General features: G+C 40.8%; 1 protein-coding gene across 4 annotated transcripts in view; it reads left to right on the top strand.

Moving 5' to 3' along the window:
• The window catches only part of REEP3 (receptor accessory protein 3), a 37,549-nt gene that overhangs the window by 4,951 nt on the left and 16,864 nt on the right, over positions 1-15,734 (top strand). For 2 of the 4 annotated variants that reach the window (NM_001199532.2, XM_046942818.1), the window contains exons 2-4: positions 10,152-10,224; positions 14,574-14,650; positions 15,175-15,295. In NM_001199532.2, coding sequence (NP_001186461.1) covers positions 10,152-10,224; positions 14,574-14,650; positions 15,175-15,295 — 271 coding nt within the window. Of the gene's footprint in view, positions 1-1,068; positions 1,316-6,576; positions 6,651-10,151; positions 10,225-14,573; positions 14,651-15,174; positions 15,296-15,734 lie in introns of those variants that run through there. The other 2 variants (XM_046942819.1, XM_015288099.2) reach the window with 2 other exon arrangements.

The raw sequence follows: 15,734 nt of genomic DNA, 5'->3' as shown, positions 1-15,734 counted from the left end.
ATATATACATCAAGGCACTAAGTACATTGTCCTGTCTATTGAAGGCTTAAAGTCATTTACATAATTGAGCAATGAAATCATTAAAATACTTCTGTCCGTGGTTCAGCTTTGCAGTTAGGTAATCCATATGTAAGGTAAAAAGCGCCTGCTTGCTAAGCTTGACTTGCAACACTTTGTGAGCTCCTACAGTGCAGGATGACTGGATCCGACAGAGCTAGAAATGAGTGTGCCCACTGCCTGCCTGACACGCCTTTCCTTGTGTCAATGTTTGCTATGCAGTCCAGCTGCTCTTTTCTTTCCCGTGTTTACGGCATTCTGCAGATGCAGAGCATGCGTGGTCAGCGCTCGTAGCCCGGGGAGGCTGGTGAACTAAAGCTCCCTGAAGCAGATGGAGCACAACCAGAGGCGTACTGCACAGTCTGACATTCTTACTTAATTGTCTTGGTGTGCGCTCTGTTACAAAACGTGCTGAAATCCACATCTGTGTTCTATGTGTTGTAGATCAAGGAATACCAAGAACTGCGTGCTCTGGGGCAGGAGGACATTTCTAATTAAACAAGCAATCTCTACTCTCATCCATTCTGCAAACCAGCTTCTGCTTTGTCAGTGTGTATCTCAGCACCTCAAGGTTTGCTCAGCATAGATGCGACCTGCAAAAATCCCTCTTCTGATCTTTAATGTGCGAAGCAGCTTTTTCTGGGATTATTGGTCCTTTTTGTTCTGTTCTTGAAACTTCAAAAGATCCACTATTGAATGGAAGTACCTTCTTTAGCCTATCTAGGTATTCAGAGAACAGAAAGTGGAAAACAATACGATCTCTGTGTTGTGGATCTCTTATATTTCAAAGACTTGTCTGATTAGACTGTAGTAATTGACTGCAGGACAAGTGAGGCGAGTTATACGAGGATGCATAGGTAGGAAAGATTGACTGTCGTGCTTTTGCTGACCGGTGTGGCTTCAAACATGGTAACCAATGTGCTGAGATGCTTTAACACAACTGTTGTAACTCCCCTTAGAGGTTAGCTGCATCCTGAACCTCCGCAGGCAGTTCCTAGTGCAGTTTGTCACTGATAAAATAATGGGGTGGGACTTAGTTTCCATTGTGCTCTATGGCCACTCTGCAAACATTGACATGAAGGTAGGTTTACTTAGAAGAATGTTTTCTCTGTGTTATCATCTTGAAAATATTGTTCAGTGTCCCGAAGCCTGCTGGAACTTGTATCTGATGTTCAAAACCAACACGGTGCGACTTCTTTCAAAAGCCTTTAACTCAGTGCAAAAATACAAGGATCTGCAAATCAGAACTTTTCCTAAGGTGAGAAGTCTGACATAATGTTTTGCTTTCTTTTGCTAATGAAGCTGTTGGGACTTGTGCTGCTGGAAGGGAACACGGGAAAACAGTCTGTCCTTGTGCCTTCCAGCTGCAGTCTGGTTTTGTTATTTCCTCTTCCCGACTCCCTTCTTAATGCATTGATCAAAAGCACGGAAAGGAGAACGAGGAAAGTGCTCTCTTGCTTAGGGAGATCTTGATTGGTTTTGGGAATGTCATTACCTTTAGCTCTAATTGTTAGAGAAAAATGAATTACTTGTTATTGTGCTCTTATTACTCACCTTTATCAGCTAACTTTCTTTTCACACTAGGGCTTTGTTCCCTTATGTCTAAAAGCATGCTTACTGCTACTCAAATTAAATGTATTTACAAGTAGGTTGCTTTAGAAGCCGTGGAAGGAGCTGACCTATTCACAGTTTTCAGCAGTGAACAGCTGAAGGTTTGTGTAGAATACACTATGTCCACAGAAACATAAAACGCATTTTTAGTGACTGCTTTAGCTGTCGCTAGCTTACTGTAAGATGCGGTTTGAACAGCACTGGTTTCACAATTCCATATTTATAAATTATCACTGGAAGCTGTTTCTCAATAATAATAATAGCCTTTGATCCCTGGGACTTGCCCCAGCGGCACCTTGCATTTGTGTGTGTGCACGTGTGGTTGGGCAGCAGCCACTTCCAGCCTCTCTGTCCTCTCCTGCTTCATCGAATGAATCTTTGAAGAATGAGGTTCAGAAGGGAGGGAAGTTGTTTCTCAGCATGGCATTTCTGATGTTAAGTTACTAATAGGGCTGCAGTTTGTTAGAGATTCGGCGTGTTTTCAGTTCTCGACTTGGTGTCTAGCACTGTACCCAGAGTTTTTCTAGGCACAAGCTGTAATTGAGGAAATGTGTGTACTTAGGAATGACAAGTCCAGATGTTATCTCAGTGGTATCTGCCAAATACAAATTTCATAGAAGCCCTTTCCTATGTACAATGGGGAAGTTTTTGTTTTTAATGCTCTAAGAGGCTTTAGAAATGCCATGTTGGGTCTTTATCATCAGCAGAACTGTTTGGAAATCAAAAACCTTAAGGCAAAAATGGGGATGTAAATAGCTTGTGTTGATCAAAAGCAAAAAATAGTCACATGTGGAAGAAGTAAGGCTTGCTGTATTTCAGTAGCTGGTCTTGTGTGGCTGCATCGCTTCTCTTTGCTGAAATGCATTTGTCTTTTTTTTTTTTTTAGGGTTTTCTTTATAGAAGCTTGGCCTTGATGCTGTTCTGCATCAGCCCCCCATAGGTTATAAGATGTACAATGAGCAAATTTGAGCTTCCTGAGTCTTCAGGTTATGAACCGTGCTTTCCTATTTACAGTCAAGCAACCAGACTCAGTATGGCTACATGCAGTGTGGTTTGTCTTTCATTTCTGTATGGCTTAGAAATGAAATGCGGTTTATCTTGGAAAAAGTAGAAGGAATTCTTAGTTGGGACCCCTCCTATTGTAAATGTTAGCTTCCTATAACTGGTAATTCTGCTGTTGGTTGTGCTCCAGAAATGCTGAGAGAAGACATTCCGCTGCAGCAGAAAGCTGTGGCTGATGGTGCAATTCTAAAAGCAGTGGGATTCTCCCAAGTTTCTAGCTGATCAACAGCAGGTGAATAGCCAGGTTGTTTCTCTGACTGTATCATTTTGTGGTATTGGAGGGATTGTGCCTACACTGTAGGTGATATTGAGGCAGAGGCCAGAAGGGCAAAACTCCAGTGCGATGGGTAGCTTTTAAGCCGCTTCACAAAGCTGAAGAAAGCTTGAGGTTCCACAGATGGTGAGACTGAGCATAACTTCAGGAGGATATTGAATGTTTTCCCTCTAATATCAGCAATAATATTAGAGGTACTAGGTTGCTGGACTTGAGTAGTTCATATTGGATGTTAAGTCACATTTTTCCTTGTGCAGCTGCTGAGATGATGGATAAAACATGCTTGAGCACTTTGGTTCAAAGAATTTCTCCTCATCTTGTGCGGCTGAGACTTGAACGCTTGCACTGTGTAATATTGCACGGCATTTCTGTGATGACTTCAACAGCTTGATCTTGAAGATAGCATAATTTGGGGTAAATAAGCCCAAGTTCAAGCTGTAAAAACAACTTCAGATGACCAAAAATTTCTTGCTCCAGGCACTCAGAAAAGATGACTGCCACAAAATAGTGAATTACCTTGCTTTGGATCTTAGATATGTTATAGAGTGAGGCTGCTTTAAATGTTCAGTAGAGTTGCTGCAATGATAATGGGTCTTTTTAATTGCTTTGTTTTCATTCTTCCCGAGTTTTCTCCGTGTTTGTGTTTCTCACAGCATTTGCTTTTGTTTCTGTCAACTGCAGAACTTTGTTCCTTGCCTTAGCGTTGCTCTGTTCAGCTCTGATGTCTCACTGTGTCAGTTACCATTTTGTACTGGCTAGAAAAACATCCTCATTATGCAAACCTGAATGTTATCTGGTCATTTTGCCAGCATGAGGATCTTTTGAGATCTCTAAGATCTGAAATTTAAGAGCATTTAATGTGTTTAAAAACTTGCAGTTGGCTCTGCAGAGGTGATGGTATTTGTTTTATTCTTCTGATACTTGCCTTGCCTCTCCATACCTCTGGCTGTTTTTGCACGTTTCAGGTACTTCTGTGACATGAAACCTCTGAAAAGAAATGGCCGCTGACTCGATGTGAATTGGTTCAGGTTACTATAATGAGCGATTTTTCAGTGTGCAAATTAAATTGAAATGGGAGGTGTTTGCCAGGTCTGGCCTCAATATAAAGGACTTAATGTTCTTACACATAAATGAAGGCCTATTTAAATTGTAGGAGCCTTGAATAATATTTTGAAGGTACTGAGTAAAGCTAATATTAGCAAGAAGGTATATGGGAGAGTCAGGCTTCCTTGACTTCAAATTACCGGAGTTAAGAAGTTGTGTTAAAAGCATACATAATTTTAAGCTTCTTGATTGAAATTGAATGCCTCACTGTGGTATTTGTGTTACTTTCATTCAACTCTTCATCTGCATGAAACCAGTGATGTGTTTTAGGAGCTCATCAGAGGTATCCTAAATTGACAGGATCATGTTGCTGATGAAAACAGTATCATCCTCCAATGGTAGTAAATGTAAAGAACTGTTTCAAAAGCAAGCAAGCTCGTTAACTTGTTCCTTTGTCAACTTTGATTATATAACCTCTTTTAAAATACACTCTTGTAAATTAGCTCTTGTGCTGCATGGCTGTTTCATTGTACATCTGTATAGGCATCAGCTTTCCTCACTGAACCTCAAAATACTTACAGTCTCAATTGTTTTCTTGCTCATCTGCTCTGTGGAATAAGCTTATTGATGTATGTGCTGAACATAGAAAATATTTGTTGAAAACTTAAATGAGTTTTTTCTTTTTTCTTGTAAAAAGAAAACAAACGAAAAAGCAACAAAATGAAGCAGGTCAGCTGGTCTCTTCTAACTGACACCATCAGTCCTTGCTGGTCATGAAAAGAAAAGCACGGTTTGGTTCGAGAACACGTCTTCTACTCTGATCAAAGGCATGCCAGGTTCTCAAGGGCTGAATGAGAAGTAGATGTAACCATTGATAACGGCTGGTTAGCTCTTGGTGTTCAGTCACGTTCCTGTCTGATGCCTCAGGTGGCTGCTCAGAGGCCATGAATACTTTACTTCCAGCGGCAAGCAGTCATAGCAATGAGAGACTTCAGAGAGTATTAAGGTAGATATGAAGGAAGATAGCTTATCTGATGCTTGAGTAAGTGTGAGCAGCTTTGGGAATTGGTCCTTCTCCAGCAGGGATGAATCTGCTCTTGGATGAAGAGTAGGTGAAAGATTTAAGTTAATAAAGATTACTTGGTGTTGAAGACCTTCAGTGTTTGTTCTTTACCATGTGGAGAAGCTAGAGATGAATCATGTGGCAATGTTAGAAGAATCTTGTTTCGGTTGCTTGGAAGCTATGAGATCACCTGCTGACTGTTGCGTGCATGTGGCTGGTTTTAGTATGTAAACAGGAAACAGTGCAGAGATATTCAGGACACTATTACAGTAGAAGTCAAGCACGTGTTCCATCCACTAATAGGTAGGCAAGCAGAGAAATGGCTAAGACTTATGTAACAATTTCTATTCCTACTGCATTTTCTGTGTGCTTTCCAGTACTAGCTTGTTAGGATTTTCCATACCACTGGGTTTGTTGGGCTTTTTCACTGTTTTGAAGAACATTTGAGAGGATTCTTTTCAATGGTGATGGTTTCTCCAGGCTTATACCTGTGACAAGAGGTGAGTTGCTTCATAGGTTTTACATACAGGTAAAAACCTTCCCTTTAGAAGAGAGAAATCCTGAGAGAGCTGTGTTATATGTGCAGTGATGCACCTTCTTCATGTTACAGTAAACATGACCTGGTAAAAGAGTGTAGCTTTGCTCTGGGAGTTGGTACAGTGTTCATACCTCCAAAGGGCCTTAAGAGAAGGCTGATACAATGAATGTGCAGAATGTTCATTGCTGAGAGTGGGACTCAGGGCGCTTGCATCTGGGTGCGTTGCTGGCTGGCTGAACAGGCCCAGTAGGCTGCAAGCTGTATGTAGGCAGAGCTGGAAATTCCAAGTTGATTCACCCTGAAGGAGGTAGCTTATCTAATGTGTGTGTGGGTATTGAGTTAAGCGTTGATTAAGACTTTTCTGATTATATATTGTTATCGAGAGGTTTGTAGTAGGAAATAGAATGAGTACCAGGCAACCTAGAAAATACTGTGGGAGTTTCTAGTGCTTTCAATTATGGGAGTTCTTAAAAGAATGTATTAAAATGATATTTAATGGTGCCATAGAAGGGCAAGTCTTCATTTCAGACTTGAAAAGAAATGTCACTGCATAACAAACAGGTTAATTAAAGATAACAGTGTTTTCTTAGATGCCAGGATTTGTTTTCTCTGAGAGAAACCTGGCAAGCCTATGTGAATAGGCAATCAATCTTACTGGTGTACCTTGGCCATGAGTAAGATTCCAGTACAGAACATCCTTTATGGGAGGTGCTTTTTTCTAATATATATTTATGTCTTGTCTCCTTTCAGACTTCTCGCAATGATTATTATACATAGGAGTATGTATATGTATTGCACAAGGGCAGGTTTGGGGGGGGGGGGGGAGGTTGAACACCAAAAGTAGGACACAACTTGATGGGAAGTTCAGGAGTTTATCCTTATGCTCCCCTGTCCCATTTTTCCAGATATTACCTGCTCTTGCATAGCTTGAGTGCAAAGGGAATGGAAGATGCTCCTGTTGCAAATCACACTGGGAAGGGAAACTGGATGGGGTCAGCAAAGTAAGGAAGTGTGTCAGGTATTCCTATTCCCTTCCTTGATTTTGTGCAGACAGGATAGGTTTGTTTCTTTGTTCTCCAACCTGACAAATGCTGTCAAGTGGTTCCTCAGGATGTAGGTGCATATTAGTAATGTAAATGCACACATTAACAAATGTTTGGTTCCCTATCAGTCTGTGCCAAGACTGTCAGCCTGTCAGTGGGTGGGTAAATCGCTCTCATCTGTTATCAAACTTGTTAGGGCAAGCATAGTAAATGACATTGTCCCCAAAGTATCTCAGATCGACTGAGTGTCCTGAGCAGCTTGTACTATCGGGGGATACTTGTGGCTCTTGTCTCCGCATTTCAGAGAAACAAAAGAATAAAATTCCAGACAGCCTCCCGTGCTTCTGGCAATCCTTTGGCAGTGCCAGCAGACTGAGGTTGTAAATATGCTGTTGGCTTAATGGCTTTGTGTTTTGGGAGTGCTGATGGAAGCTGTACCTCTGAGAGACTTAAAGACTTTCATAGCATTGTATAAATATAGAATGTCTAAAAAGTAGTTATTTATATCGTATACAAACTTGAAAACATGAGTGTTGTTTGCTTACCTGGCTGAAGGTGTTCTATGGCCAATATCTCATTAATTGGTCAGATATGAGTTTGCTGCTTGACTTCAGAAATTACTGTTTCTAATAGTTGCGTGTGATAACGCTATCTGAAGGGTAGGACTATTGATTATGTGATAACACAGGTAACGTGTGTTTTAATAGTTGTATCAGTACACAAATGCATTGCTCTGGGGTTTCAAGGCTTTGCTGGTCCTTTTTTGGTCGGTTTGTTTGTTTTGCTTTGTGTTTTGATGTTTATTTCCTATTATGTTTAAGAAACATCTCTCTTGGAGTGAGCAGAAGGCCCGTGGAGAAGGTGGCTGTACCGATGGAGAAGTACTGCACTAGCTGCTGATTGCAGCTGGGAAACAGCAATAGCTAGGTGTACAGCTGGCAGAGAAATTACATTGATAAGCAGGATTACCCCTAGATCTACTGGAGAAATGAAGCAAATGACAGCACGTTCAGCTGAAATCTGTTTCCATCTGTGGAAGCTGGCTTTGTTCTTGTCTGCTACGTTAGTGCAGTGTGCTAATATATGCTGTGAAGTACAAAGTAGGTTTTAAAATAACACTCAAGCTTTTATGTTTGAAAAGCTTTGGGCTAGTCGCTACATCCTTCAAATGCGTTGTGTAGTTACTGTAAAAATAGCTCAGGAAGAATGTGCTTATAATGCGTGACAGTAGGTACTGCTAACAACTCTGAGATGTTTGGGGTATTGGTGTGAACAGAAAATGCTCTGCTGCTGTAGCTTTGTCAGTAGTGTGGATTGTACCCAGGCTCCCCGCTGCCGTTCTGCAGGTCTCTGCCTCTGTCTTCAGTGAGCTGCAGTGAGCAGCCTTACCTTTGGCTCTGCACTGATCTGTGATTCATAGATTGAGGGCGAAACTGAATTTGCTGAAATGAAGATCTTCTAGCTGGGGAAAATCAGATCCCTTTGTCATGTCTGTGTTGTGCTGAGTACCGTTCTGTTCCTCACTTGAGGTGTTCCTCAGCTGAGCTTTGTGATCTCCTTACTGCTACTTCAAGAGCAGTTGTTCCCAAAGCAGTGCTCTCAAAAAGAAATCCCCTTATATCAGACTATCTAGCAAACTTTCAAGGATGTCACGACTGGAAGAAAATTGCTGTTTGAATTCAAAATTAAAACTAAGCTTTTAAAATCACGGTAGTGTTACTTGACAGTAGATTGAATGGCAAACTGCGGACCAAACATCTATTCAGTAAAAGATGGAGATTGTTTCTCTTTTATATGCTTCACACGGTGAAACTTGCACGTGCAGTCTGCAAACAGCCATATAAATAACTTTGGACTGTTTTGGTCAATTGTGAGGTGCTTAGATGACCAGTACCCACTGGCACGTAATTATGAAGCCACCTGACAGTTAGCAGTGGTTATGACGTTCACGAACCTCTTTTGTGTCCTTACTATTCAAAGAAATTTCCATGCTCATAAAGGCACTGTTACGTTATTTGATTAATGAGGCTTTCCTTTATCTCTGGTGCCTGGTGGCTCTAGTTTCAGCTGGAAGGAGCAGGAAAGGTGAGCACCATTAGAGCTGATGGGTTGCTGGGTGGGGTAATCCACAGGGTCAAAGAAGAGAGTAACAGCTCTCCTCTGCAGTTCATCAGGTTTAGTATTCCTTCTGCTTCCATGTCTCGTGTTGTTGGAGTTAAGCGAGGATATTTTGGACCAACGTTGTCAGGATCTTCCCTTAGTCAAGAGGAATAAAAACACTTAGGATGTTTTGGCCCTGTATCAAATGCATCAAACTCTCAACCATACTCAGGTGCCTTGTACATTGGGAAAGCTGTGGCAGTCTTTGCTGTTAGCGTGCTGCAGAAGGTGAGGGCTCCGGGACCTTTTCCATTTCAAAAACAACCAAAAAACTCTGCTACTTTTTGTTTTGCACTCCCGGTAGTACTGGTTATTTAAAGCTACAAAGCGTTTACTTTCTAGTTGATGATTTACTTTGGTCAACTTTGACCATTTAAGTGCAAAACATACATCACTCAGATGGGCCCTTTAAAATACCATGTGATGCATCTTTCTTTGCGTGGCTATAAGAAGTTAAGCTCTGAGCTTGCTTAGGAGATGGCTGGATATCCCTAGAAGGGTAAATTTCTCCTGCATGTACCTCATTAATTACCAATTGGTAATTGGTACCTCAGCAATTGGTAAGCAGTGCTGCAGTGGTGTAGACAGACTTTCCTGTAGCAGCTGCTTTAGGCTGTTGGTACTAAGGGCGGGTGGGTGCCTGGCTTTGCACAGTGATAAGCGGGTGAAAGAAAGCATAGAGCTCTTTCAAGCAGATGGCAACTACTGCTGTTCAGTTTGTCATAAAGAACGGTTCCTCCAGTCTGTGGGCAATATTTTTAGTAAAACCACTGTGTAATAACAAACTTCAGTTACAGCAGATCTTTACTTCTGATCCTGCTCTCACCATGGATTGGATAGCACCCTCTCACTCTGCTCTCTGTACTTTGAGGGATTTTAGTAGAAACTGTCTGTCTAAGCAAAACTGAATGAATTCCCACTTGCCTGTGTGTCCACGTGTTGGTTTTGAAAAGTTCTAGCAGCAGAAACTCAAATAGCAGAACTCCTCTTATTTTGTTAGAAGTGCTTTTGAAGAAACTCCTGGTCATCAGATGATAAGCAGAAGCACAAGTTCTGCCGTATCTCCTAGGGTTGGGCTCAAAAAACTGCTGTCTTCGGGCACACGCTTTTCTGTTGGTGTTGATTTATTCTTACATATTGCAGGACTCCCTCCAAGCAACCTGTAACACCTATTTTTGTTTCAAACCAGAGAATGGTGTTTTCGTTAGTAAGCTAGTTGCATTGCTCTGATGATGTATTGTTACTGCTTTGCTGCGTATGATACAACTAATTTTGAAAACTCTTCTTATTTTCTGATAGGCTGGTGTTTGGGATGCTGTATCCTGCATATTATTCATACAAAGCTGTGAAGACAAAAAATGTGAAGGAATATGTAAGTCACGTTGCTTTTAATTGCTTAATTAATTAGATGTCTCTGCTGAGATACAACAGAGACATTTCCATTATGTAGTGCAATACATTATATGGAAGTTTGGTTTGATCATCTTGGCAGTAGATACAAAAGCTCTGCGAATGTAGTGGCAGTGCTGTGTTTTTTTGTTTTGTTTTGAATGATAAAGTTTAGATTCTCAAACTTTTCATATTGGAATGTACCCAACATACCGTGCTGTCTAAGGAACAGGAGGATTTTTAAACATAAGATTTATGTTAGCTGTATTTCAGTTGAGTACCTGAAATAATGCAGTTCTGGGTAGGGAGGAATCATAGAATCATAGAATAGCCAAGGTTGGAAAAGACCCACAGGATCACCCAGTCCAACCATCCACCCATCGCCAATAGTTCTCATTAAACCAGGAGGGAAAAAAGTTTCCGAATTCTGCCAGCACCTGTGGGTAAGCTGTGACAGATTTGCTTCTTGGTGACCATGTCAGCAGTAGCAGGGGTTTAACTGTTGTATTCAGATCAACAGGGCGTTCAACCTGAATTGAATGGAAATCAACCCCTGAGAGAAGGGGTAGCTCTGGGTAACCACTGCTCTTCAAAGACCAGGACAAATGTAACCAGGGAGGGAGAAGATCTGATTAAGATGGTGGAGAAGAGCAAAGCAAACCAGCATAACCCAAACCATTCTATGATTCTATGGGGAAAAGCATTTATGCAGTTCAGAATCCATCTGTTTATATTTCTAAGTGAACAGTGATGATTATTGCAAAAATGACATGCAGTTGTGAGAAGCTTTGCTCACTGAGTTACTTGCCTATTTTAACAGACAGCCAAACTTGATTTTGGCAACTAACCTATTGCACTTCAACTTGGCTCCCTGACTTAAGATAGTCAGTGCTGTTGGAATCTTAATTTGGCAGTTGTAGCTGTGACTTAATGCTGCTGTCCTGGTGTTTAATGGTGCTGCTCTGTACTTTGCTGCAGCATCAGAATGCAGTAGCTGTTGTCCATCCTCTTGTATGTCTTGCATTTAGCTTGGTTGCATCATCAAGGTTTCAAAGTGGACCTCGTGTTCGTACTCCTAATCAGCTCGTACACAGAAACCACACCTTATTTGTGCATACAGAGTTAATGCTTGCCAGAGGTAAGCTTCTAGGAGGAAGAATTGTCAAAAGTAAGAGAACTACTGTATCATGCTTACTTTACCCTGTCAGGGCAGTACATAATGCAAAGAACATAAATCCAGTTTTCCTCCTTGCTCTCTCAGAAGGCATCTGCAGCGTTAATGGCAGTTGCCAATTCTAATGCAAGTAATCATCTTAAGAAGTGATTAACTGTACATTTTCTAAAAAATAATAAAAAAAACCCTACAAAGCTAAGATTCTGATTCAACTGTCCTGTTAGCAGTGACTTTTCTTTTTTGAGATGCCTACCAGACCTTTAGTAGAGCCTCGAACTGTAGTTTGCCAGTTGTTTCAAATTTTATTCAATTTGAAAGCACGACTTTTCAATCAGCTGTGGTCTTTGAGCAGACTCTGCGTATGCAGTTGCATCCCCAATGTTCCCTGTGCTGAGATGAATAAGAAACATCACATTGTTTCTAAGCCTTCTTTAATTTTTCGGTGCAGCTCTAAGGCTTTTTCACGGCTAGGGAATGACAGTGATTCCTCAGTGAGTTACCACAACATTGCCAGTAGGGATAAATGTCCAGATAGATCTTGGGAACGGTCCATGTTTCATCTTCCCATCTGGGTCATTTTCTTCAGAGAGAGCATAGGTTACTGCGCTGTTCCAAATGGCACAGCTCTGCTGCCAGTCACGTTATGGCCCGAGCCCAGCTTCCTTACCAGGGCTGTGTGTGGCTCAGGACCATCTGTTTCTGTTTACAGGATTTCAGGAGCTTTAAACCAGTGACATTTTGGACATAGCCACTGCTTCTGCCAGGTTTTTGGTTTTGTTTTGTTGTTTTCTTTAGTGGTATGTTGACATACTGTGGAGGTCATGGTGCTGCAAAATATAAACAGATAATTTCTGAAGTGAGGGGTTTTTGCTTCCGTTTTTGATAATGTAAGGCATGCGTGGACTTTTAAGTTCTAGAAATTAAGATCTTTTCCTTTGAGAAGAATTATTTGTTCTTTTAATTACCCTGGTTTAATGGAATGACTGAAGATCTTTGAGGAGTTTTTTCAGTGTATTGCACCAAAGTGCCTGTAATAATCATCTGAAACATAGTTTAGAAGTCTGAACAACCAGACTTTTCAACTTGGCTTCAAAATCCTGACTTGAAAGGCTGTGTGTGCTTCAGCTGAAGCCAACAAAGATGAGCTTAGCAGTCAGAAGTAAAAGCCTGACAAAATAAATCTGCAGTCGCCCTTTTAACATAAAAAGCAAAATCTAATCAAAGCTTTTGAAGCTTTTATCTTGAAGAGTTGAGTTGGTAATGGTCTGTAGGGCAGCATCAAAATATTGACTATCACCTTTGGTTTTTTCCTTATGTTTCTGGTATGGAAACCACTGAGTTGTATGGGTTCACTCGGCAGGGATATTTTTGGTACCAGGTACGTTTGTTCAGTAAGGATACAATTTGACTTGTGTTCCTGAGAATCTTTGCCCTGACAGCAGCAGGACTCCTGGCAGATGTCGTGTGCCCTTCTGCGGAGCGCTTGCTTCTCTTCACAGCATTCAGAGAGAAACTCACCTTCTAACATTCCTAATTGGATAAATACATGTTGATTAAATAATGAATAGCCTGGGAAAAATATGTGGGGGGAAAAAGTCAGCATTGCATGGCATTTTAAACATGCAAAATTGAAGCAAGGATGGAAGTTAACTTTATTTTTATTCAGGTGTTGAGTCTGGTTCACGGAAGGGTCACCAGTCTAAATGTCACATGGCCTGTCAGAGATGACTTCAGCTGTTGTGTACGTTTGTCTTAGCTTAGTCAAGCCTGAAATATCTAAATCCTCCGAGAGACTGAAATGAAGTGTCATCACATGACTGAGTTTCTTTTCAAATTGAAATGCAGAAAAGTGTTTGAGATAAATAGGTCTCATGACAAAGGAAGTAGTTTCAAAGCTTAATGCCCAGTTATGGCAAAGGTGGCAGTGTAGCATGAGTGTAGCATGAGGTTTTGAGTACTTAATGAAGTCCACTTGAAAAAAATGTATAGATCAAATCTGAGCCGCATTCTCTGTGGGAAGCTATGGATGCTACTGCTTTTGAAAGACACTAAGGTGAATTTAAGACTTGAGATGAATTTACTGCATCTGGTTGCAGCAGTTGCTAATTATTATTATTGTTTTAAAGCATAGATGGCATTAGAATTTAAAGAACGTGGGTGTTCAGTTAAGCACTGCTTATTCAGTTGGTTCTGATTAGCGCTGACCTATTTTGGAAATATGTTATGTGTGGCCGCTGATGATTTAGAAAAGACATGCATGGAACTACTCCTGCAGTATTTTTTCTGAGAGATGTAATCTGTCTAGAAAAAAAAAGCCTGCACAGATGTTCAAGGAAACCAGAGATGTAATTAACTACTAAAATGCAGGTTTGAGGGTTTTTTGTAGGAGCGTTGTCTCTTTCCAAAAGAGTGATGTATAGTGTAAATGCTAAAGCAACAACAAAGAACCAAATGCAAAACAATTCCAACTCCCCCCTCCAAGCCAAACCAACAAAACCTTCACACGCACAAGTACAAATAACCTCTGAAGCATTAAGGTGCATAGATGTCAGCTCTTTTGTTGGCATGAATTTTGTGGTTCTTGACACGTGAATAGCATTCAAGTTCCGTGAAAATGCTTTTGTCCTGCCTTGCTCCAGTGTCAGTGCCATAATGCCAAGTATATGTGGAGAACCTAAATGCAAAATAGAGCTGAATAACGTATATTGTGAAGTGAAAGTAAGGGCTACTGGCTTATTAATGCTGACAATTTTGACTGTGCTAGAAACATACCGATGAGTGAAATATTCCTTAGTGTTATACTGGGAGTTGCACTTGATACTTATGGTAATCTACTGACTCCTTGCAGTGTTGTTTTTTCTCTTTCCTCATCATTAAAGCTTATTAGAGGCAGAATCAAGTCTGTGAAGCCAGTCTAAGTGAGGTGGTGACCCTGGTGACCCAGGCATTTCACCTAGCTCATGGCTGCTGCCACCAGTTCTTACAAACAGAAAACCTTCAGGGCTTTTGTATAATTTCAGTTGAACCAGACCAGGATGCTGTTGAAATTCTTGCTTGGACAGATTTGAACTGATGGACTGTTAAATGTATTGTGTATTCTATGTAAAGGAAAGAAAAATGAAATAAGTTCTTACTGATGATGGTGTTTTAATTTTCAGGTTCGCTGGATGATGTATTGGATTGTATTTGCTCTTTATACAGTTACTGAAACAATAACTGATCTAACCATCTCTTGGTAAGGGCATGCTTTCTATGAACAGTGGATGCAACAGTATTTGTTTCTCATGTACTTCAATTTGTAGTGATGTACCGTTATAAAAGAGGCTGTGCTTGTAGAGAATATAATTCTCTTTACCCTGGTGGAAGATTTCAGTGTGTGTATGTGTGTGAAGGATAATGTGTTTCCGAGCTTGCTGTACAGTGCTGCTCAAGCTGGAGACTACAAAACCTCTATCTTTGCTGTAGAAGCTGAATAGCAAAATGAAATGCTTGAAAGTGTATGCTGATTTCTTTGTTTAGCACTGTGTCATGCAAAGCAACTGTTACTTGTTTCCATTTTTTGCATATGGTGATATGTTCATTCCAGAAAATAAATCTATAGGTCTATAGCTTGTTTAATTTTTGTCTAATATAACTTACTGTATGTGTAGAACATTAAATGCTAACATAGTTGTTGTTTGGAGAGATCTTCTTGATTTAATTAATGCTTGTTTGCTTATTCCTGTTGTTAATTCCATGTGACTTTCAACTTGTCTTTAGGTTTCCACTGTATTATGAGCTGAAGATTGCTTTTGTTATTTGGCTCCTTTCTCCATATACTAGAGGGGCGAGTTTAATGTACAGGAAATTTCTCCACCCTCTTCTTTCTTCTAAAGAAAGGGTAAGAAATAACTTCTCATTTTAATGCCTAATATGGAAATACCATATGCTGAAATACTAACCATTGCTAAACAAGTCATAAAAGCAGATCAGTGTGTTACTGGCTCGTCAAGCAGCATGAACTTGGACTAGAAAAGTGCATGACTGTCCATATGCTTGCTTCTATTGAATTTACAGTCTGTGACTTCGTATTGACACGAGTTAGCATAGAGTTCTCTGGTCTACCTGGTGTACCTTGGGGAGCCCAGTTGAGTGGAATCACAGAATCACAGAATGGCCTGGGTTGGAAGGGACCTCAAGGATCACGAATCTCCAACCCCCCTGCCGGGCAGGGCCACCAACCTCCCCATTTACTAGTCCAGGTTGCCCAGGGCCCCATCCAACCTGGCCTTGAACACCTCCAGGGACGGGGCATTCACAACCTCTTTGGGCAGCCTGTT

Source organism: Gallus gallus, chromosome 6 (genome assembly GCF_016699485.2).
Source record: "Gallus gallus isolate bGalGal1 chromosome 6, bGalGal1.mat.broiler.GRCg7b, whole genome shotgun sequence".
In the NCBI taxonomy this organism is placed as follows: Eukaryota; Metazoa; Chordata; class Aves; order Galliformes; family Phasianidae; genus Gallus; species Gallus gallus.
The sequence above is the reverse complement of the archived record's forward strand: the minus strand, read 5'-3'. Positions and strand labels throughout refer to the sequence as shown.